Source organism: Corythoichthys intestinalis, chromosome 9 (assembly GCF_030265065.1).
Source record: "Corythoichthys intestinalis isolate RoL2023-P3 chromosome 9, ASM3026506v1, whole genome shotgun sequence".
Lineage (NCBI taxonomy): Eukaryota > Metazoa > Chordata > Actinopteri > Syngnathiformes > Syngnathidae > Corythoichthys > Corythoichthys intestinalis.
Genome location: NC_080403.1, coordinates 49,414,013 through 49,439,485, shown reverse-complemented (window position 1 = coordinate 49,439,485; position 25,473 = coordinate 49,414,013). Strand labels below are relative to the sequence as shown.

Here is a 25,473-nt window from a genome sequence, read left to right as displayed (position 1 = left end):
ACAGTTAGACTTCACTTTGATGGTTAATGCATTGCAGTTATTGCAATTTTGTTGTTTTATCACAATAGATTGGTTTATTTACATTTCAAAAACCAGAAGCCATTCATTTACGAATGTGACTGCACTTTAGTTTATATGTTTAAATGTTCAGATATTAAGATTTGAATGAGGCAAAATAACATGCTTTTTCTCTCAAATATATTCTTATAATAATTTGTTGCAGATGTTGTAATTATTTTCTGTATAAAAATTAATTTGGTGTTCAAAAAGTCCTTTTCAAACTTGAGTCTTGAAAAAGAGGGGGTCGTCTTATAATCAGGGCCGTCTTATATTCGGGCCAGTACGGTAATTTACTCTTTGGCTACCACTGACAGCTATCGACGTCCAATCCATTTGAAGTTGAAGGGTTGGCAGAAGGGTTGCCAACCGTCCCATGAAAAACAGAACAAAAGTGCTCTTTGTCCCATATTGAGCTTACAAGGGGCACACTTTGTCCTGCATTATCATTAACACTCGAAAATAAAGTCTTATTTGTAGAAGGTATGAATACCTAATGGTAATTTTCAAGAATATGCAGGGAGGGTACTCCCCCGCCTCTTCTGCTTCGTGACCAATAAGCTGACAGAACAATGACAATACAAATTCTCATTCCTCTCATTGGTTGAGGTATTGTCGCTTGTCACAATGCTCTTGGGACGGGGCGTCTGACCGCTGAATTAATAAGTACATATTTCGGTGTATTTTTTTGCTTACTATGGTAATGTAATAGCATGGACTTGTATGATGGGGCGCGTGGCCGATAAATAGGGGGCCTGCATTGTTGGCGAGCTGACCAAGTGGAATCACAGAGAGCTTTTTTCGTTGAAAATTCTTGTGAATTAATGCTTAAACCCCTGAATTCTTTATAGATATGGACGTAAAACAGTCTCGATTCTTGGTAAAAAGCAAAAAAAAAAAAAAAAAAACGTGCGGTTAGCATTTGTTGTACGTAAATATGTCGAAGTACAATGCTAGTCTGTTAGTGAATGTAGCTAGTGGCCGCCTGATGTAAACTGAGCTTTTCTGGTGAAAATTATTTTGAATAAATGCTTAATTCCCCGAATTCTTTATATAATGGATGTAAAACAGTCTCGATTCTTGGTTAAAAGAAGAAAAAAAATATGCAGTTAGCATTTATTTTACGTAAATATGTCGAAGTACAATGCTAGTCTGTTAGTAAATGTAGCTAGCGGCCGCCTAATGTAAACTGAGCTTTTCCGGTGAAAATTCTTGTGAATAAATGCTTAAATCCCCGAATTCTTTATATATATTAGTGAATGTAGCTAGCGGCCGCCTGATGTAAACAGATGGTTTTCCGGTGAAAATTCTTGTGAATAAATGCTTAAATCCCCGAATTTTTTTAAAGATATGGACGTAAAACAGTCTCGGTTCTTGGTTAAAAGAGGGAAAAAAATTGTGCAGTTAGCATTTATTTTACGTAAATATGTTGAAGTACAGTGCTATTCTGTTAGTAAATTTAGCTGGCGGCCGCTTGATGCAAACAGAGCTTTTCTGGTGAAAATTCTTGTGAATAAATGCTTAAATCCCCAAATTCTTTATCAATATGGACGTAAACCAATCTTAATTCTTGGTTAAAGCAAAAAAAAAACCAAAAAAACTTGCAGTTAGCATTTATTCTATGTAAATATGTCGAAGTACAAAGCTAGTCTGTTAGTGAATGTAGCTAGCGGCCACCTGATGTAAAGAGATTTTTCGGTGAATAAATGCTTAAATTCCCAAATTCTTTACAGATATGGATGTAAAACAGTCTCGATTCTTGGTTAAAAGCAACAACAACAACAACAAAATCGCGCAGTTAGCATTTATTTTATGTAAATATGTCGAAGTACAATGCTATTCTGTTAGTGAATGTAGCTAGCAGCCGCCTGACGTAAACAGATGCTTTTACGGTGAAAATTCTTGTGAATAAATGCTTAAATCCATGAATTCTTTATAGATAAGGACCTAAAACAGTCTCGATTCTTGGTTAAACGAAGAAAAAAAAATGTGGAGTTAGCATTTATTTTACATAAATATGTTGAAGTACAATGCTAGTCTGTTAGTAAATGTAGCTCGCGGCCGCCTGATCTAAACAGAGCTTTTCCGGTGAAAATTCTAGTGAATAAATGCTTAAATCCCCAAATTCTTTATCGATATGGACGTAAACCAATCTCGCTTCTTGGTTAAAAGCAAAAAAAAAAAAAAAATTGCAGTTGGCATTTATTCTATGTAAATATGTCGAAGTACAATGCTAGTCTGTTAGTGAATGTAGCTAGCGGCCGCCTGATGTAAAGAGATTTTTCGGTGAATAAATGCTTAAATTCCCAAATTCTTTATCGATATGGATGGAAAACTGTCTCGATTCTTGGTTAAAAGCAAAAAAACGTGCAGTTAGCATTTATTTTACGTAAATATTGCAATGCCAATGCAGTAGCCACAAATTCCTCCCATTGATTTTTTTCACAACGTTTCAAAATGCATGCATGGTACGAAAAATATAATAATTGAATCCACGAACAGATCACTCCTAAGACAATCCCTCCTGTTTGTAAGCAGTAGAATTTTTCAACAGAAATCGGTCATTAGATGGCTGCGTGCGTGTGTTTGTGAATAGACCCTACCCACGTGACGTCACAACTCCGCTCTCCTGAATGGTACCGCCCACTTGTCCGTCAAAACATAGTGTTAACCTGTTACGGCTACGTACATTTCTCCTATTTACGGCGTGTTTTTCTGCTCCTTAACATTAATAATCAAAATGGTGAAGGCGTGTGTGGCTGTTGGTTGCACTAACAGAGAAGATGGAAGGAGAGACTTGAAGTTTTACCGTATTCCGAGGGATCCAAAGAGGAGAGCAAAATGGACGGCTGCAATTCGACGTGAAAACTGGGCACCAAAAAATCACCACAGACTATGTAGTAGTCATTTTATATCCGGTAAGATGCATTTAAGATATACTTAGAGGGTTTTGGGCTGACAAATAACCACAATTAAGATCATTGCGAGGCTAATCGCCGACAACATACGACGTAGTACGACATAGTTTCAAATTCAAGATGTTTGTGACTTCCCTTTCTTCCACCATCGTTATTTTTTGAATAATATTTAGCTGGTACCAAGTGAAAGAAACTGGCCTCGTCTACGGGCCTGACAAATAACCACAATTAAGATCATTGCTAGGCTAATTGCCGACAACATACACGTATGTATGTAGTGAGAGTGCTATCGCTAAACCATATAAACATTAAAAGCCTTAACTCCATTGACAAACGACATGAAATACATTAGACTTGACAGTGGATGTTAGCAATAACAAAAGATTTTGATCTAATTAATTCAAGTTTGAGCCAAATAATGAAAAAGAAAATCAATTCGTATATACAGAGCAAAAAAGAACTGAAGAGTGACGGTTATCGGGCTGCCATCTCTACCAGTGAAATGTCCTTTAATTTATATTTTCAGGGAGTTGACAACCCTAGTTGCCAGCGAATAACCAACATGGATTGGACGTCTAGTACTAGTGATAAACTAATTTCAATTTAAAATTCATTTTGTTTGTTTTGTTGTTTTTGGATTGAAAGTCAACTCGTCATTCACTCATTTAAAGTCACAGCAGAAGTATTAAAAGAGCCACGTGACTGGACGTCTATCAACGTCAATGGCAGTGAAAGTATTTTTTAAAAAAGACACGATTCAAGTTTTCTTCGTCAATTACGTGAATGAACTTTCACATGACAAGTGATGCAAATTGATCCAAAGTGGGCCACTATTTTAGTACACAAATGCACTTGCAATCTCTCACAATGGAATTTCACACACTGCCGCTACATGCAAATAAGCGCCTTCATTATTAATGCTATTTACCAGGAAGTCCGCAGGCAACGACGAGTCGCAACCCTGTGAGAACCATTTAACGTACGTGACGAAAATATCGTTAATCAGATAGGATTAGCGCTACAACACGCGTACGCAAACCCGTAATAATCATTGACGCTCTGAGAACGTGTTGAAAATGGAGCGGTCAGCTTGTCAGATAACGTTCAAATCAATGTCCGTCAAAATCAATAGCCTTCGCTGTACAGTCGTGACAGAAGCCAATTACTTCGGTTTAATGAACAGAGTGCTGGCAAATACTAATAAAGAGTGAATTGATCAGTGACAATCTTTTTGTTAAATTGATCATTAGTGGTACAGATTGTTGTATTTGCTTGGATGCCGATCTCCACCACATGAGATTGTACAGGCAAAGGCAAATTTTTGTATAGCCGTCACTCGGTAATACTAAGTGCTTTAAATCAGGGGTTCCCAAACTTTTTTGCACCACAGACCAGTGTTATATAGGCCTTTTTTCACGGACTGGAAAAGTGTTGCAAAAAAATACGGCAAATATAAAATGACAATTAGGGTTGTTCCGATCATGTTTTTTTGCTCCCGATCCGATCCCGTTCGTTTTAGTTTGAGTATCTGCCAATCCCGATATTTACCGATCCGATTGTTTTTTTTTTTTGCTCCCGATTCAATTCCAATCATTCCCGATAATTTTTCCCGATCAAATACATTTTGGCAGTGCATTAAGAAAAAAATGAATAAAACTCGGACAAATATATACATTCAACATACAGTATATAAGTACTGTATTTGTTTATTATGACAATAAATCCTCAAGATGGCATTTACATTATTAACATTCTTTCTGTGAGAGGGATCCACGGATAGATAACTGTTCTGCCCAAATGCATGATGGGAAGTGCAACCCTGACTGTGCGTAGTGGTACCAATTGATATATCTTCTCTGCGTCGGGAAATAATATAGGGTGTTAAGAAAAAGATCAATTACTACCTTTCTTCCCCACATTGCTTCCCACGATATTTCTAATCGTAGGGTGAGGGATTGTAAGGCTTTAGCCAATTTAAAAAAGGCTCCAAAGGCTGCCAAACTTCACTCTACTCATTTTACGCTGCCTTTTAGCTCTATATATAGGTAAAACGGCGCCATTACAGATTGAATGTGACAATGCATGAGTGGGTAAATATTTTAACGTGATAAATTTTTTTAAAAATTAATTACCGCCGTCAACGGGATAAATTTGATAACCTTACCTTAAGCCTGAACTAAAGACTCTGGATGAGTGTAACATATTATGTCTGTAACGTTAAATACAATTAGAAAACCATTTAATTAAAAAAAATATATATTAAAAATGTCCGATACTTTTTTGCCGATTCCGATACTTTGAAAATGACGCGATCGATCGGCATCACATCTCTAATAACAATAAGTGCACCGTACGCTGATTCAACCTTTTTAACAGCAGCCTCTTCTAAAACTTGACGGCAAATATCCTTGGTCACAGGCATAAGTTCTTCTCCAATCGTTAAAGGTTTCTCGGCTTTAGTAATACGGTACGCCACAAGGTATGATGCTCTCAGTGCATTAGTTTTTGTTGATGTGATGTTGATGGGCTTTGTCTTTCCAAAAAATTCACAGTATTCCAAGGTGCTTAGCAAGGGTGTAGGTTAGCATAGGGACTGTAGGGACATAACACTACCAACTTTTCAGGATGCTCAAATTGTCCCCACCAACTTTTAAGCAACCTTATTTCAATTATACAATAAGTTCGGTTAACCCTGTATTGCCAAATGTATCACATGTGATACACCTAAAATTTCATGATTTTGAGACTAATTCAGAATTTTGACATTTCTTTTTGAAAAAAAAAAAGATGGATGCAAGTCAACACATGCATCTGCAGGTTACATGAAAAAACAAACAGGATTTAGCAAGGGTTATAGATATCTGAGCTAGAGATGTCCCGATCCGATATTTGGATCGGATTGGACGCCGATATGGGCAAAAAAATGCATATCGGATCGGAACACGGAAAAATTCCGATCCAGACTTCCGATCCAGTTTTTTTTAATCCGGTCCGGGTTTTCCAGCGCGCCGATTTATATGATCCATTCCAGTTTTTGCTTCGGTTTTCCTAAAATCCGGTCCGCATTTTACGGCACACCTTTAGCACACTACATTTACATTACCGTCTCCCAATTTACCGAGAGACTTTATCGGTAAAAATGTCAGCTGTGTGGGATCATTTCACCTTAAAGGACGACAAAGACGAAGAGGCAGAGTGCAACATATGCCACAATAAAGTCAGGCATAGTGGTAAAGCTGTAAGAAGTTTTAATACAACCAACCTAATCAAGCATTTAGCGAAATACCACCACAAACAATATGAGGAGTATGTTAAGAAAACCGAAGACAAAAAGAAAGGTCCTACGCAACTAACACTGGCAGAAACTTTTGCTATGCGTGACAAACTGGTACTCGACAGTCCCAAAGCCCAGGGAATAACAAGAGTCATTGCCGAAGAATTCATTCTGGATGACGAGCCATTATCTCTCCTGAGTAAAGACGCACCATCCAACACTTAGAACCACGGTACAACATGCCCAGTCGTCATTACATCCTTGAGTGATTCGGCCGTGGAAGATTCGAGAACGATTCACAAACATCCAAATTCCGATTATTGAAATATGTCAAGTAAAGCGGAACTAATACACAGCGCGGTCTTCGGGACGCAATGAGAAACGGACCGCATTGCGTCCCGAAAGTAAACATAATGCTTGTCATAGACCCGGGTAATGCCAATGCTCATTTCTCGGCTTTAGCTCAACTTATGCCGCTGGATAAAAAACACAAGAATACCTGACTTCTGCTGACAGCAGCTACAAACTACATCAGCGTCGTTTTACTGGCGATAATAGATATCATATGTATATAGAACTAGATGCAAAAGGACAGACTTGACTGCGTTAGCAACATTGAAGTATTGAAAACCAGATACGTTAGTAAACAGCCGCCATCTTAAAGCAGAAGACTTCCCTAGTAGGCTATTGTGAACCTTCCAAGCGAACCTAATTAAATTTTTATCTAAAATACTCCTAAATCGGCAGAATCTTGACTTGAATCTATCTTCAAAACAGTTTTAAAACTTTCACATGTCGAAAGTAGACAGAACGGAAATTATGAAATAACGGGAGCAATTTTAACAACTTTAACAGTTGATTCACAAAATTAAATGAATTGAATGTAGTTTATCACAAGATACAACGAAGTTAAGCTAGCAGTCCCTCATTTCGATCACCTCATTTTGTTTGCATTATGTGCATTACGGTAATGCAACAGCGTGGCTTCAGAGTGCAAGTCCCTTTCTTAAAAAAAAACGGGGAGCTGTCCAAGAATGGATCCATTGACATGAACATGAACCAACATGAAAAAAAAATGTGAAATGAAATCACACATCAGACTTTCATTAGAGTACTTTGGTTCGAGTCTTTGAGTAGACTAGTATGCCTCAGATGTAGCTCGGTCTTTGGATATCTCAGATTGTTTTTCCATTATTTTTTTTCCCAAATCACTTTGATATTGCATTACTTTAATTTGAGTCTAGGGGTGCTCCAGTGTCCCCAGAAGCGGACCCCTGCTTTACATCACATGAAAATCTATGATAGCGTGTAATATGGTCGAGTTTTCATGTATTTGTAAGGACTTCTGAATTAGCTGCAGCTTCCAGATTGACTTTTTTTTTGTCAAGACCTGAAAATACTCAATATTTCAATAATCCACTCTACTAAAAATGAATGCATGGATTAGTTTTTCTGTGCCTTGTTTGGACAGCTGTTTTTAACACTTTTGCAGCGCAGAATACAAAACTGATCTCAGTTTTTCTCTCACGTCAAGTCCAGAGTGTTTAAAAATTGCGGATTTTTTCATATTTATCGTATTTCAATATTTGATTTTTTTTTTTTTTTAACTGAAACGAGAAAAACTATCACTTTTTTGATTCTGCACCCTAAAATTAGTTCAAAACAGCAGCATTTTCGGGAAGCACATTTCGTATTTCTATTCTCAAAATACAATTTCTGGAGAAATTGCGTGGGAATGCTCTCATTCTGGTTGTTGAAAAAATATTAGGGCTGTCAAAATTATCGCGTTAACGAGCGGTAATTAATTTTTTTAATTAATCACGTTAAAATATTTGACGCAATTAACGCACATGCCCCGCTCAGATAAAAATGACAGAAGTGTAATGTCTGCTTGTTACCTGTTTTTTGTTATTTGGCGCCCTCTGCTGGCGCTTGGGTCCAAATGATTTTATGGGTTTGTGGAGTGAGCATGGTGTAATGACATCAACAATGGCGAGCTACTAGTTTATTTTTTGAGTGAAATTTTTACAAATTTTAATAAAACAAAAACATTAAGAGGGGTTTTAATATAAAACTTTTGCCAACATTTATCTTTTAAGAACTACAAGTTTTTCTATCCATGGATCACTTTAAGAGAATGTTAATAATGTTAATGCCATCTTGTTGATTTATTGTTATAGGCTAATAAACAAATACAGTACTTATGTACCGTATGTTGAATGTATATATCTTGTCTTGTGTCTTATCTTTTCATTCCAACAATAATTTACAGAAAAATATGGCATATTTTATAGATGGTTTGAATTGCGATTAATTACGATTAATTAATTTTTAAGCTGTAATTAACTCGATTAAAATTTTTAATCGTTTGACAGCCCTAAAAAATATATATATTTTTTGTCACATCCTGTTCATTTTGGGGTGATGACATCTTACTCTCTGTACATTTCAGCTCACCTGTTGATTTTTTGGCAAATAACTGTAAATATGTAAATTGGAGTTAAATGTTTTAAAATACCAGTTTAAATTTTCTAAACAGCTCCATTTATGTCACATGTGAGTTAAATAGCTTGAAGCTGGGCCTACCAGCCCAAACAGATTGGATGTCTATCACTGTCAATGGTACTGGAACATGATCATTATACAGTATGTACATAAGTGTAGATTGATGTCTACCGCTCTCAAAGGCAGCCAATGAAATAAACAGACCACCTTTTACATGCGAGTTTCCCTCCCCACCATTAAGCGAAAGAGTCCCTTTACTGGCTTTAAAATTGCAGACTATCTGTTTACGAGACTAAACGCTTGAGTTCAACAGCGCGAATCCCAGAGGCACAAGTAAAGAGGTCCACCGGCCGCCCCCGTGAACATCTGTCAAGGGAACACCACAGCTGCTTCTGCTCCACTTCTTCACCGTGCGACCGTTCACACATGGCACAGCAGCCGCGAGACCAGCTCATAATAAGAAAACATTAAAGCGGAGCTCACGTGGGGGTTTAAATGTTACGACGCTTTGATGAAGGGGTCCGTGGGAGGGGGTCTCGCGACGGGAGCTCCAAATATACCCAGTGAGGAGGAAGAGCTCCCACTTTAAAGGCAAAATGTGATCAAATATTTACACACATGGCGGTACAAAGCATATATGCGTATCTGTATATGCACTAGTAGACCTTCATAGTGTCGTAAGGACTTGTGAGTATGAAAATAGGCTTGTAACATTTGTTTTTATGCGTATGGAGTTAATCCTTGTTCCCAATGTGATATTATTTTTTTCCTCTCAACTCATTTTTTGCTGTTGACGGCGATAGACGTCTATTGGTCCAGTCGTCTGGGAATAAGTGACATAAATGACATGCCACTGAATGGTTGCCAGTCAAGTAAGTCACATAGACAGAGGTTAATTTGTGCCGGATCCTGCCGGAACAAGATCTGGCACCTCTTGATTTTGGCCTCCCTGTGTTCCGGGACATATTTGGGCAGATTCGGCATATCTCGTGTATAGAAATTAATAATAATATAAAAACGTTTTTAAAAAATATATAGAATAAAATAATAATACCGTATTTTTCGGACTATAAGTCACAGTTTTTTTCATAGTTTGCCTGGGGGTGCGACTTACACTCAGGACCGACTTATGTGAGAAATTTTTAATTCATTATAATATCATTTCACATGTTATTTTGGTGTTTTGGAGTGACACTGATGGTTTGGTAAACTTGTTAGCATGTTGTTTATGCTATAGTTATCCGAATAACTCTTAATAGCAATGGCCACGTTCGCGTTCTGCCTTTGACAATGTGTGTTCAATTGTATTATTGAGTTTTTGATATTGAAATACATGCTTTTAGTTTGTGGCACTTTCACGCCCACGTGGGGGCGCACTCGCACTAGTTTACACGAAGTAGAGCGCTCACACGCCAGAAGAAGATGGACAGCTACGCAGCGTCTGAGCGAGTGGGCGAGAGAGAGAGGAACACGGCTGCAAACCTACGTTCATTGTTTATGCTTGTAAAACATCTCTACAGAGACAACGCCTGTGTGTGTCATCTTTTATGTTGTTGTTGTGTGTTTTCCACCCGCGATCAGACACTTAGAGCCTGTTGTGTGGTTGTCTGAACGATGTGCTAATGCTAGCGAAGCATGCTAACCGTTTGTGTCAATGCTGTAATAGCACCTAATTATCATTTATTTACGTTGATGCGAACTTGTTTGGTATCGAGGACAAAATTGATTCAGCAAATTATTGCATCGTCATTTGGGAGTTTAGCTCACTGTATAGCCAGGACCGAACCGTAGATTCCTGGTGAAGACAGTATATTCGCATTTTGTTGTTCATGCACTGTAAACTTATTCAGCATGTTGTTCTCTATTGTGTTTTTATATTAAATTGCCTTTCAAGATGACATATCTATTCTATGTGTTGCATTTTATCAAGTAAATTTCCCCAAAAAAATGCGACTTATACTCCGGTGCGACCTATATATGTTTTTTTTCTCTTCGTTGGGCATTTTATGGCTGGTGCGACTTATACTCAGGTGCGACTTGTAGTCCGGAAAATACGGTATGCATAAACTCATTTACAGAACAAAACTCAATAATTGCATGTTGTTTATAAAAATTTACGTAATTTGAGCGAGTCGGAGATTTGTTGATGCACTGAAAAGCTGAACCAACAAATCATGCCCCTGACATAAATGAAAAAGGAAGATGGTTCAAAACGAGTCAGAAAAGCAACAACCGGTGATGAAGGCAATATCAGCGATCATGCTAACAGGCAGGACAGGGTGCAGCAAGAGGCTAGCGCCACAGCAGCTAGCCAGGTTCACGGACAGCCAGCCAAGCCAGGGCAGGAGGCTGCTACCGTGGCAGTACCTGGTCAGGTTCAGCGCCACTCGGAGTGGGGGCCAGCTACAGAGACAGCAGTCAGACAGGTGGACCACCCGCAGCCAAAGCTACAGGCCAGTACCCTTATGGGATATTCGGGAGTTGGGCTGCACAATTTGTAAGGCCAGAGAAGACGGGGGGGAGATGAAACTCGCAAAAGAAGGGGTTTGTGTTATTCATTGTAATCTCAGATTTTTTTAATGTTTTACAAGTTAGACCTGTTGAAAAACTAATTGTTGACTGTCTACTGTAAGTCCCACCTGTAGTTATTTGGGCAATTGCCCGTGCTGTGCAGAGAACAGCCAAAATAATTGTAAATTGTTGTCATAACATTCATACCATGGATATTATCTGAAAATGAGGCCCACAGATTGGCAAGTGGGCATTTGTGTGTTGTTTTCAGCACCATTTTCTGTGTATGTTCCGGGACCTGTGCTTGTCTCGTCATCTCTGCGCTGTCATATGTACTTTGCGTTCCGGCACCTTATGATTTACATATTAAGCACTGCTCATAGACTAGGAGCGTCAAATGTGCCACGGGGTCAAATCGGGCCTGCTCGGTTGTTCTGCATGACAGGTACGTTGTAGCTTATTCAAACTGTACATACAAAATCCACATGCTTTTATTCTGACATTGGCGCCATAAAACAGTAGATATGTAATTTGTATAATGGATTACATGCAATGCACTCCTGTACTTGGTTTACTTCCGTGTCTGCATTTACATTTTTCACTCGCCTCCCTCCCAGTCAGAACGGATCGGACAGCTATCACCGTCAATGGCAGCCAATGAATTAATGAACAAGTGACCCAAAAATGCCCCAAAATCAAAAGGAAGTCATACCAAATTAACAGCAAGTAACCTGGACATACCCAAAAATCAAGAGGAAATGATCCACAATTTACAGAAAGTGACCCCGTGAGTATCTCTAACGACGTACCGCATGCAACACGTCACTTTTGCTCATTAATATTCATGATGTTAGCAAATGTTGCTAGGCAGGTCAAGCTTGCCTTTGTCCCAATGCTAAACGCATGTAAATAATGTACGAATGAGTCTGTCCGAAAATGATGTCCCTGGTGCCAAATTCACTGGTAAAGATGTGGAAGAACATAAAAATGTTCATTTCAAGAGATGGTTTGAGTGTCGAGGGCTAAAAAACACAGTAAAAAGAGCCGACCTGATCCAGAGGTAGCTTTTTTATCGACACATTTTTCTTAAGTGCATTGCTTCATGCCACTGACAAAGACATTCTCCTGTTTCAACAATCTGTCCTTCACCACCGTATGCCCTGTCTTTCTTATATATTATATCCTTTGGTTGTCTTCGTCTCTGACCGTTCTTGGGGGTTAATTACATTGGTATTTTTATGTAGCGATCGCAAATGCTACTCAGTGACAGCCAACGAACACTTTTAATTTTTTCATGAATTACAAATCTTAATTCTATAATTTATTTACACTTTCCCCTTACTAAAGTTTTTTTTTTTTTTTGCAACAGAAAAGGCAACAACAGTGGCAGTCAGATACCATTTTAGTTTTTTTCAGGTCATTCATTGTCAGGCAGAAGCAGCAAGGCAAAACGCCACGCTAAAAAGTAAATAAAAATATCAAAATGGCTTACCTCTTCATCCTCTGTAGGACCATGGCCGCCAAACAAAATGTTTACTGCATATGAAGGTGAATGGCTTTACCTTGCTGCCGTTAAACTGGTCTTTTGGACGTCCGCAAAAGTTGATCCATTGTTCACATTTTTTGCCTTTTTTTGGCTTCGGGAAACGTATGAAGAAAACATCCTTCATATGTCGTAATGTCTAGAGTCGTTTCTATAAGTTCCAAAGCAGCAGTATTTACTCGGCATGTTCTGTTTTGAAAGATGACCAGCATAAAACAAGCAGTAATAACATGAGTTGTATGTGTGGGCGTGTCTATGTCGGCCCACTTCCGTCACGGTCTAAAAATAGCATTCGTGCGGTACGCTATTGACAACGAAATGACGCAAAATTAACTCATTGCCTGCCATTGACAACAGTAGATATCAAATTCATTTATACTGAAATGACTGGTTGTGAATGATCTTCCAGTGCCATTGACAGCGCTTGACGAATAAACTTTCCTTCATTCGCCACTCTTAATCAAAATGGATTGGGCATCGAGCGCCATCAAATCCGGCCCACATAAGATCCGATCGCCAGAAATATTGTCCATGAACCAAAATGAGTCTGTCATAAAGAAACCCGATTGGGATTTCATTTTCGGGGGATCGCAATCAGGTGAAAAACAGAGGTATGCATATACAGTATATATATACTGTATATATACTGTATATATATATATATATATATATATATATGTATATTATATATTAGGGCTGTCAAAATTATCGCGTTAACGAGCGGTAATTAATTTTTTTAATTAATCCCGTTAAAATATTTGACGCAATTAACGCACAAATGCCCTGCTCAAACAGATTAAAATGATAGCACAGTGAAAGCTGTACTTGTTGTGTTTTTCGGAGTTTTGCCGCCCTCTGCTGGCGCTTGGGTGCGACTGATTTTATAGGTTTTAGCTCCCATGAGCATAGTGTAAGTAATTATTGACATCAACAATGGCGGGCTACTAGTTTATTTTTTGATTGAAAATTTTACTAATTTTATTAAAACGAAAACATGAAGAGGGGTTTTAATATAAAAATTTCTATAACTTGTACTAAAATGTATCTTTTAAGAACTACAAGTCTTTCTATCCATGGATCGCTCTAACAGAATGTTAATAATGGTAATGCCGTCTTGTTGATTTATTGGTATAATAAAGAAATACAGTACTTATGTACCGTATGTTGAATGTATATATCCATCTTGTTTCTTATCTTTCCATTCCAACAATAATTTACAGAAAAATATGGCATATTTTATAGATGGTTTGAATTGCGATTAATTGCGATTAATTACGATTAATTTTTAAGCTGTAATTAACTCGATTAAAATTTTTAATCGTTTGACACCCCAAATATATATATATATATATATATTATTTTTTTTTTAATTTTTTTTTTTAAAGTATGAACTTTCAACATCATGTGGCTACTGTAATGAGAGGAATTAACAATGTTTCATTTTTTTTACATACATTAATTTATGACAGACAAGCATAATTTGTATGCAACCTTATTTTGTTTTGCATAGCTGATGTGCAAAAAATATATGGATGATATAAAAAATAAGGATATATGTATACTTTTTTTTTTTTTTTTTGGTTTAAACTGTTATATGAGGTAGAGGATTTTTTAAAATTAGGAAATAAACAACACAGACGTAAAAGTTTTTTGTACTCCGTATATTTTTAAGGTATGAAATCAGGACTCTGTATCAGCAGATAGGCCTGTCATGATGTCAGCTTTGTCCCTATAAATTTTCCCCAGAAACTATTGCGATAACCAATAGTATCTTTGATCATTGTCCCTGCGGGTGTAATATGACAATTTATAAATTTAATCATCACAGAATCACTTGAAGGTCATAAAAAATTCGATGAGCCATCTACATTTTAAATCGCATCGATACCGGCAATAGTGGCCTTGGAGTCACTTGGACCAGATCGATGACAAAATATGCAGTAACACACACAATTATTCTCCTCACCATCTGTGTATATGGGAGTTTCCGTGAATAGAGAACAAAGCAAGGAGAATGACTGTTGAAACACATAATTCATTGTGTGCTGAAAAGCTACATTTCTGGCAATTTTACACAGTAAATCAGACGATAAGTAAATATATAAAACATCCAACAACAGTTTTTAATCTTGTATGATAAGTCAATATACAGGTAGTCTCTGGGTTACCACGTGCCCGACTTACGTAATTTCGACTTTACGACGCCGGAGTCTCGTCTGGCATTTTGTCTCCAGTGGTGTTTTTTTTTGTGTGTGTGTGTGTGTGTGTGTGTGTAAATAGCAGTACCTCATAGTATCCTATTTTTGCTTTATTTAATTAAAATGACTGTTCTTCCCTTTGGCAAAGTGTGTATTTGATTATCATGTTGACTTTTGTTTTGTAATGCATGGTTTTATTTTGGTGCTGGAAGCGTAGCGCAGGTAATACAGTGATTCCTCGCTACTTCGCGCTTCAAACATTACGTCCTCAGTCCATCGCTGATTTTTTTTCAATTAAAAAAAAAAAAAAAAATACAGATAAGCTGTTCAGAGCCGATCACATAGTCGCGCTCTCGCTCCCTCCCTCTCTCTCCCTGCTCTTTGTTGGTCAGGCACTGCACTGGAGTTGCTCATTAAAGTTAACAAAGTTGACAGATGTTTGTGTTTGATCTTGCCAAAGTCACGGACTTCAAAAGCACCAAATGTTTCACCCATCGTTTTTCCACTCATCGCTGCGGGTTCTGGTCGCCATTAACAGCGAAAAACGAGGGATCGCTGTACTTCCGCACGCGAGTAAGAGTGCATGTACACATGAAGAAAAACTTATTTGTGCAGAAGTCGAGAAGCTGAGTGAGAGAGAGAGAGAGAGAGAGAGAGAGAGAGAGAGAGGGGAAAGATTACAGTTTAGCACGCTGTCTACCTAGGGCTTAGCTCCAATATCTTGGCAAGGACAGTACTATGGTATAACACATGTTTTTGGATCGTTATTTTGAGATTTAGGTGGTATTTAGGGGTACTTAACTCATTTGCTCCCCAAAACGTATAAATATGTGCTATTTTTAATTGTTTCGGTGTCCCAAAGACGTATTTATACGTCTTTTACGTTTTTTTTTTTTTTTTTAAACATCCCTGGGTCGTGATTCAATTTAGCTCCAAAGCACATAGCTGAAAATCCATTTTAAAGCAATAAAACTGGCCACTTGAGGGCAGTAGCGCATTTGGTAAGACCCGTAACCCGATTCAACGGCAACGAATGGCCAAGCCGCATGGCCGGGCGCCGGCAGAAGACAACCGAATGGATGCCAGGTGGCGGACGACCAAGTAGAACAACCGGTAGGACGCCGGGATGCTTGGCGCTGGACGACCGAGCAGAATGACCGGGACCACTAGTGCAGCGGACAATGCCTTTGAGTCCGTGCTGCTCGCGAGCAGAGCCCGCAGAGACTCAAAAACATTCATCTTTATGAGGCAGATGGCGATGAGGGAAAAGTTTAACCGGCTGTCGCGGCCAGAACAGCGTCATCTTTCAGTTAGTTATGTGTAAATAAATTGTTACTTTGCTATCAAAAGCTCTATTTGTCTTGTTGTTTATGTCATTTTGTAAAAGAAAAACATCATTCAGATGTTTGGGATGTAACTAAAGAAAAAAAATAGCTGTGTATAAGTCAAAGTTATGTTTGAAATTGTATGCTTTCACAAAAAGCTCAACTTCTCTGTTTTTTCATCAGAAATTGAAACATTTCTCAAACTAAGCTATTTTCTAATGCTGATTTCTAAAGAATGGAAAAAGATATGAACTTTTTTTTCTGCTGAAAGAACAGAGTCTAATCTTTCTTTTGGTGGATTCCATATTTATATAGCAATAGAACAGAATTTTCTGTGGGCCTTGCAAAATCAGTCAAAATCCAGTAAAAAAGCCGAGAGCGAAGGGCCTTGCTCCGGTGAAAATGGCTGGGAGTGAATGAGTTAAAGGGTTCATTCCGATTTACGCAGAAAATCGGATTATGTCGCTAGCGTAGGAATGGAACTGATTTGTAACCCGGGGACTACCTGTGTGTACAGGTCGAATTTTTTTTTACCAAAATTTTTGCCGTAAAATGCAGGTGCGACCAATATGGACGATGTGCTAACCATTGCCCAATTTAGACCATCGTAAAACTGAAAAAAGCAAAAGTTTGCATTAGCTGCTAACTATACAGACAAGTTAATCTCAGAATAACGTACCATATTGGCCCGAATATTAGACAGTGTTTTTTGTATTGAAATAAGACTGAAAAAGTGGGGGTCGTCTTATATTCGCGGTCTAGACATGATACTCACTCACGGCGCTAGATGGCGCCAGATGTCATTGAAGCGATGTTCTGTCATCACAGATCTCAGCTACTCTGAAGTTTAACCAGTTTGCATTATTTTATTGCATGTTTTTCCTTATTCAGATTTGTTTCAAGACTATAAAGTTAGACTTCACTTTAATGGTTAATGCAGTTATTGCAACTTTGTTCTTTTATCACAATAGATTGGTTTATTTACATTTCAAAAACCAGAAGCCATTCATTTACGAATGTGATTGCACTTTAGTTTACATATTTAAATGTTCAGATATTAAGATTTCAATGGGGCAAAACAACATGCTTTTTCTCTCAAATATGTTGTTATAATCATTTGTTTCAGATGTCGTGTAATTATTTTCTGTATAAAAATTAATTTGGCGTTCAAAAAGTCTTTTTTCAAACTTGAGTCTTGAAAAAGAGGGGGTTGTCTTATAATCAGGGCCGTCTTATATTCAGGCCAATACGGTAATGTATATGTTTAATATAAAAAATACAATATCTCGTACTTCAACAAAAATATACACAGTTTGACAAACATTCCTTACGAACAAGATTTGCCCACGAAAACGACCAACATAACGACCGAAGCTCCAACTGTGTATGTCGTGCAGCCATCTTGGCTTTCACAACAAAAAATGTTGCCAAGCGACCTCTAGAGGGTGCTTTAGAAGCGCGCAAAAAAAACCCGACAGTGATGATGAAGAGGAATTTGAGGGCTTCCATCTTTGATGATGAGAAAGACTTACTGTGAGACAGTTAAGACAGTTTTAAAACAAAAAATACTAACTCAATATATTTACCACATTGGCAGTGTTTGTACTTAGTTGATACTATGTATTTAAGTTGAGACAAAATGACAATACAGTCAAATAATCGAGAAGTGGTCCTAAAATGTGGCCAAAAATCTCCCATATTCTGGTGCAACCTATACAAGAATAAAATAAAATACCTACTATTTTAACCACAAATATGCCGGCGCAAATTATATACAAGTATATGCGGTAATTATCATGACAGGCAGATCCATAAAATCAGGTGACTCAGGACATCCTTACAAAGAGCCAATCACGTTAACATCCACAGCAATCGACAGTTTAGAACCTAACCTGTATGTTTTTTCTTAAAGTTAAGAAGTTACGGTAGCTGCAGAAAACCCACACACGCATTCGGAGAACGAGAATGAGTCACAATTTGAACCCGAGGCCTCTCAACTGTACGGAGGACACGTTAACCACTAGACGACCTGCTACCCCTCTAGCAAACAAGCAAACATCTTGTTTTATCGACATTTTTGCACAAGAGATTTTTTTTTTCTGAGGGAGTCCGCGTATGATTCGACTGACAAGTGTAAAACTATAAGAAACGAGGAAGTGCCTGCCGGTTTGTCTTTGTCGATCCATCGTGGCGGAAAGTACTCCAACAACAGCTTGGCCAACTAACGGGTCATTGGGCACACTAATGAGAACCTAACGCCGCAGCTGTCCCGTACTCCGTGCGGGTTACTTAGCCTCCAGCAACATGCCCAACGCGCAAATGAAAGGGTTAACATGTTGGTTTTTCTTTATCCGCCTCCACACAGATGTACATCCAAACCACCACGCTGACCATCTCGGTAAGCCTGAGCGCTTCGGTGTCCCTGGGCCTGCTCTACATGCCCAAAGTCTACGTGGTCCTGTTCCACCCTGAGCAGAACGTGCCCAAGCGCACACGCAGCCTCAAGGCTGTAGTCACCGCTGCTACCATGTCCAATAAATTTAACCCCAAGGCCGGGCTCAGGCCCAACGGCGAAGCCAAGACGGAGCTGTGCGAAAGCTTGGAAACACAAAGTAAGTGCTCGGATGGATTATTTCTTGATTTTGTCCTTCACAACGCAAATCAAATTGATGCACAAATTGGAAGGAAGGGAGTTATTTAATACTTGAGCGACTCTGCTAAACTGCCGCTATTGTTAATTTAGTCCGCTGTGGGAATTGTTTTCAAGTCGTTGCAAGGATGGATTACGATTGTCAACACTCGCTATTTTCTATATTCAATTTCAAATGCACATAATCTTGTTAGCATAAAGCCCCGCGATTTGTGGGGTATGGGGACCAAGCCCAACACCAACTAATGAAAACTGCCCATATTTTTATCATAATTTTCGGACTATAAGCCGCTACTTTTTTCCTTCATTTTGAATCCCGCGGCCAATAGTCCAGTGTGTCTTATTTGTTGATTAATTTGGGTTAATAGGTAACATTGTTTTGACAGCGGCATCATAAGTCTGTCATAATCAGTGTTGTTAATAATGGCGTTAGAATATAATGGCGTTACTAACAGCGATATTTTTTTTCAGAAGTGAGTAATCTAATTACTTTTCTCATTTTGGCAACGCCGTTACTGAGGCGGGAACGGCGTGCTTACCATGCGTTACTACAGTGGGGCAAATAAGTATTTAGTCAACCACCAATTGTGCAAGTTCTCCTACTTCAGGGGTGTCCAAACTTTTTGCAACGGGGGCCAGATTTGGTGTGGAAAAAATGTGGGGGGCCAACTTTGGCTGACGTCCTTTACGTAGAACAATATATTTAAGGAAATTTTACAAAGCCATTTTTTGTGTCACATTTTTTTAAATTAATAATTTCAACAATCTCGCAACTAGCCTTTGTGGCGTTCTCTTTTATTCTCGGGCACATGTGAAATAATGCTGCTGTGAAATTAAACTAGCTACAAGTTGCTTCAATTTCTCGCTGCGTATCATTCCTGTAATCTTGTCGTACATGTCAGCGTTTCTTGTTTGGTAATATCGCCTCACATCGAACTCCTTGAAAACAGCAACTGTCTCTTTGCAAATGAGGCAGACACAGTTGTTGCCTATTTTAGTGAAGAAATAGTCCAATTTCCACCTATCCTTGAAGCGTTGGTCATCGCAGTCAACTTTCTTTTTTTTTTTGTTGATAGTCGCCATTTTAGAAAATTGGAAGTAAGGGGTCGCATGGGGTAATGTTGCTTAGAGTGCTGCCTTTTAGTTGGTAAATGAGGAGCAGCATTTAGTGTGTAAGCTACTTCATATGCTGGTAGCAGTACAGCTGACCAATTTATTAAGTCTGTGTGCGGGCCAGACGTGACTGATTTTATGACAGAGGCTGGGGGCCGAATGAAATTTGACCACGGGCCGCATTTGGCCCCCGGGCCGGACTTTGGACATGCCTGTCCTACTTGAAAAGATTAGAGAGGCCTGTATTTGTCAACATGGATAAACCTCAACCATGAGAGACAGAATGTGGGGAAAAAAACAGAAAATCATTTTTTGATTTTTAAAGAATTTATTTCCAAATAAGAGTGGAAAATAAGTATTTGGTCACCGACACACAAGCAAGATTTCTGGCTGTCAAAGAGGTCTAACTTCTTCTAACAAGGTCTAACGAGGCTCCACTCCTTACGTGTATTAATGGCACCTGTTTTAACTCATTATCGGTATAAATGACACCTGTCAACAATCTCAGTCTGTCACACTCCAAACTCCACTATGGCCAAGACCAAATAGCTGTCGATGGACACCAGAGACAAAATTGTAGACCGGCACCAGGCTGGGAAGACTGAATCTGCAATAGGTAAAAGGCTTGGTGTAAAGAAATCAACTGTGGGAGCAATCATTAGAAAATGGAAGACATACAAGACCACTGATAATCTCTATCTATCTGGGGCTCTATGCAAGATCTCACCCCGTGGCGTCAAAACTATAACAAGAACAGTGAGCAAAAATCCCAGAACCACACGGGGGGACCTAGTGAATGACCTACAGAGAGCTGGGACCACAGTAACAAAGGCTACTATCAGTAACACAATGCGCCACCACAGACTCAAATCCTGCACTGCCAGACGTGTCCCCCTGCTGAAGAAAGTACACGTCCAGGCCCATCTGCGGTTTGCCAGAGAGCATTTGGATGAATTGGTTCAGAAATGGCTCATATAAAAGCTAAGACCCTCCCAAATGATGTTGAATGTACAAAAATAATATTTGTATCAACGAAAAAAGATTTATCATTTAATGAAGACATAAAGGTCAAATTTTGCCTAGACAAAAGTTTTGTCGCCTAGAGAAAGTAGAGTGAAAGTTGAACAAAAAAAATGTACTTCAAATACAAAAATATATTACATAACATAAACGAATTAAGTAGTGGTGCTGTGAGATCCAAATTTAATATTTTGACAACCAAAGGCTTCGGCAAAGATTCATACAATTTATTGATGTCATCAGTCATCAGAAACATCAAAGAAAGCAGTCTCGCATGCCTCCCAGAGTTCATCAACATTCTTGGGTTTCGTCTTCCATGCTTCCTCTTTCATCCTACCCCAGACATGCTCACTGATGTTCATGTCTGGTGACTGGGCTGGCCAATCCTGGAGGATCTTGATTGAAGTATGCGATGGCGCACCATCCTGATGCAGAATTTGTCCCTTTTTATGGTTAGGAATGTAAGAGGCAGCTAAGATTTGTTGATATTTCAGACTATTTATCTCTCAGGGTGCAGACAATTTAAAAAATGTGTGGCATTTGCCAAGGCCCACAGCCTGTCAAAAGGATGGACTCTGGAAAAGTTGCAAGAGGTGGATTTTTCAGATGACTCTTCCATTGAATTACACCACAGTTGCCGCAAATATTGCAGAACCTACTGGAGCCCGCGTGGATCCGAGATTCACTCAGAAAATATTGAAGTTTGGTGGTTACATCATTACCAAAAACATAGTCTGGGGATCCAATATGGGGGTGTGGGAGAGATCTGCAGGGTGGAAGGCAACATAAATAGTCTGAAATGCATATGTACACAATAAATGATGAAGTGCACCAACCAAAAAATTGACATAAAGTGATAAAAAGCTGGCAGTTTCTGGCCGACTGGGTCACCGCTTTGTGTGGCCAGTCGATTCCGATCACACACATACTTTTCTCGGTGGTTTTTCCATTTTTTATTCAATCACTGGGTGACCTCCTCCCACGAATTGCTTGCCATTCAGCAATCTTCATAATGTCTTGACGAGACATTGTAGATGCTGTCGTACTTGCTCATCATTGATACACTGTCGGCTTGGTACATTTAGCAAAATAATTAGGGTTGTCAAACGATTAAAATTTTTAATCGAGTTAATTACAGCTTAAAAATTGTAATTAATCGCAATTAATCACAATTCAAACCATCTATAAAATATGCCATATTTTTCTGTAAATTATTGTTGGAATGGAAAGATAAGACACAAGATGGATATATACATTCAACATACGGTACAAAATGACTATTTGTTTATTATAACAATAAATCAACAAGATGGCATTAACATTATTAACATTCTGTTAAAGCGATCCATGGATAGAAAGACTTGTAGTTCTTAAAAGAAAAATGTTAGTACAAGTTAGAGAAATTTTATATTAAAACTAGGGCTGTCAAACGATTAAAATTTTTAATTGAGTTAATTACAGCTTAAAAATTAATTAATCGTAATTAATCGCAGTTAATCGCAATTCAAACCATCTATAAAATATGCCATATTTTTCTGTAAATTATATATATATTCTGTAAAATAAATTGTTGGAATGGAAAGATAAGACACAAGATGGATATATACATTCAACATACGGTACATAAGGACTGTAGTGGGCATTTCACTCTACTGTCATTTAAATCTGTCTATGCTGTCCTCACTCCGAAGCGTCTACTTTTTCCAAAGCTAGACAGCTAGTGAACGACGCCTTAATAAGCAGACTTCTTCCTTTTTCATCTGATTTATTAATAAAATGGCCTCAAACCACTGTCCTCTTTAGACCGTAGTGAAACTACAAAAAAAAAATACACAAGCATTGCATTAGCAACAACGTTAGCTTAGCACGCTATACTGTTTCACTAAACATAAACAAAAAGTGTCTCATGTAAAAAATATAACATTTCGCTTACTAACATAATATGTACATTCTTTACAACAACCATACTTACGGACAAATCTTGTCCAAGGATCATATAAGCACAACATTACAACGTAGGCGTCAGCCCGAGACGTCGTGCAGCCATATTGAACTGGAAAGAAAACAAAGCGACCACAAGAGTTCGCTGTTAGGCAGCACAAAAAGCCTTGTTGTAAAACTTACCAAAAGGCAGAATACTGTCTGATCGGGACATGTGCGTTAATTGCGTCAAACATTTTAACGTGATTAATTTAAAAAATTAATTACCGTGCGTTAACGCGATAATTTTGACAGCCCTAATTAAAACCCCTCTTAATGTTTTTGTTTAATAAAATTTGTAAAATTTTCAATCAAAAAATAAACTCGTAGCCCGCCATTGTTGATGTCAATAATTACTTACACAATGCTCATGGATGCTGAAGCCTATAAAATCAGCCGCACCCAAGCGCCAGCAGAGGGCGGCAAAACTCCATAAAACACAACAAGTGAGCGTTTCACCGTGTACTGTCATTTAAATCTCTCTGAGCGGGGCATCTGCGTTAATTGCGTCAAATATTTTAACGTGATTAATTTTTTAAAAAATGTAATTAACGCCCGTTAACGCGATAATTTTGACAGCCCTAAAAATAATGTTTGACAATGGCGGTGATTTCGCGCTCAACCGGAAACAACAGTCTGAGCAGACCAATCACAGTCCATTTCCACCACGTCACATGCGTTGACGCAACGCAAAGTCACAAAATTGTGAAGGAACAAGACAGGCTACGCCGGAGGGTTGTAAATTGGGTCTTCCTCGACGGCGCAGGTTAGCCTTAAAACTGCAAATAAAAGTACTGCAAAAAAACGTGACTCCTACGCCAAACTACTAACTTGTGTTGGTGCCATAGAATTCAATGTAAAGAAATAAAACATCATCAAGTGTTTCATGTCAGAGGACAGTGTTACACTTGCTCCAATTTGATGGCTTACTGGGCCTTTTGCTCCAATAAGTCGAGCATGTCCAAGTGATCGCTAGGAGCAATTTATCCCCATGGGATTGTTGTTGCGGGGGGTTGCGCAGCTATTTGAATAAGCGCCATTCGTCATTGTCATCGCCAGTGTGGATTTACGACTTGATAGAATTGAAAAATTCCTGTCGGCGCGTTGCCATTCTTGCCAAGAAACTGCGAATGGGTGCAGTGGGATTTATCTGCGCCACCTCAGCGGATTGCCTCGCGCTGTCTGGGGACGCGAAAGGAAAACCTTGAAGGAGGTGGTGGTGGTAGGAGCAGCGTGGGGATTTACAGACTCACCTGCCCTGTGTGGGTAAACATAATGAAAATCGGGCTAAATTTGAGCATTTTCGTTCTGTTTCGAAAGGATTATTCCGAGCGATTAGCCACTGGATGAGTTGTGCAAGCTGCCTTTTTTTTTTTTTTTTAAACCCCGATCTGCTCGGAGAAGTGTTAAAGTAAGAGTCGTAAATGTTAAAGGAAGTCAATATTTTTACATCCTTGGTTGGATGAAGAACTATATATCCAGCACGTAATAGAATTACACACAATTAACTTGTTGACTACCAGTGACAATGACAGACAAACTTGAGATCATCGCCTTTTCCTTTCCTAAAGGGCACAAAAGAAAGCCCGCAAACAATTTGCTGAAGACATGTCAAGAAACTAGGTACATCCCTAAATGTCCAAATTGAGTACTGCTTGTCGCCCGTCTCTTCAGACCATAGGACATGGTTCCAGTAATCCATGTGCTTTGTTGACATGTCTTCAACAAACTGTTTGCGGGCTTTCTTGTGTACCGTCTTCAGAAGAGGCTTCCTCCTGGGGTGACAGCCATGCACACCAATTTGATGTAGAGGGCGGCGTATGGTCTGAGCACTAACAGGCTGACCCCCCCACCTCTTCAATCTCTGCAGCAAAGCTGACAGCACTCCTGTAACGAGTCACATGACATTTTGGAGGGAAAATGACAAGCAGTACTCAATTTGGACATTTAGGGATGTACGTATTTACTAAGGGGTGTAGTCACTTTTGTTGCCAGGGGTTATTTTAAGGGGAAAATAAATGAACTCTATTATATAAGCTAGCTGCACACAGACTACTTTTCATTGTGTCAAAGTGTCATTTTGTCAGTGTTGTCCCATGAAAAGATATACTTAAATATCTGCAGAAATGCGAGGGGTGTACTCACTTTTGTGATACACCGGAAGCATAGTTTTTAAAAGCATTTTTATTTAGAAATAATAGCTTTCCTACAGTGTTTGGCTTTAAACATTTTTTTTTTTTATTCTTTCACAGCCCGAAATCCTCAAAATTTGAGTTGACAGGCGATCGCCATTGCGCTTTGACGACCGCTTCATACTGTAGTCTGTACTGTATTTGAATGTGCAACTGAGACACAAATATTTTAATCAGTTTTTTCAAA

The 25,473-nt window shown here is 38.7% G+C and overlaps 1 protein-coding gene across 1 annotated transcript in view; it reads left to right on the top strand.

Annotated features, from left to right (window-relative positions):
• LOC130921874 (metabotropic glutamate receptor 4-like) overlaps positions 1–25,473 on the top strand; it is a 589,147-nt gene that overhangs the window by 558,101 nt on the left and 5,573 nt on the right. Inside the window, exon 10 of the mRNA XM_057846217.1 lies at positions 18,697–18,943. Within this exon, the coding sequence (XP_057702200.1) occupies positions 18,697–18,943 (247 nt within the window). The remainder of the gene's footprint in view (positions 1–18,696; positions 18,944–25,473) is intronic.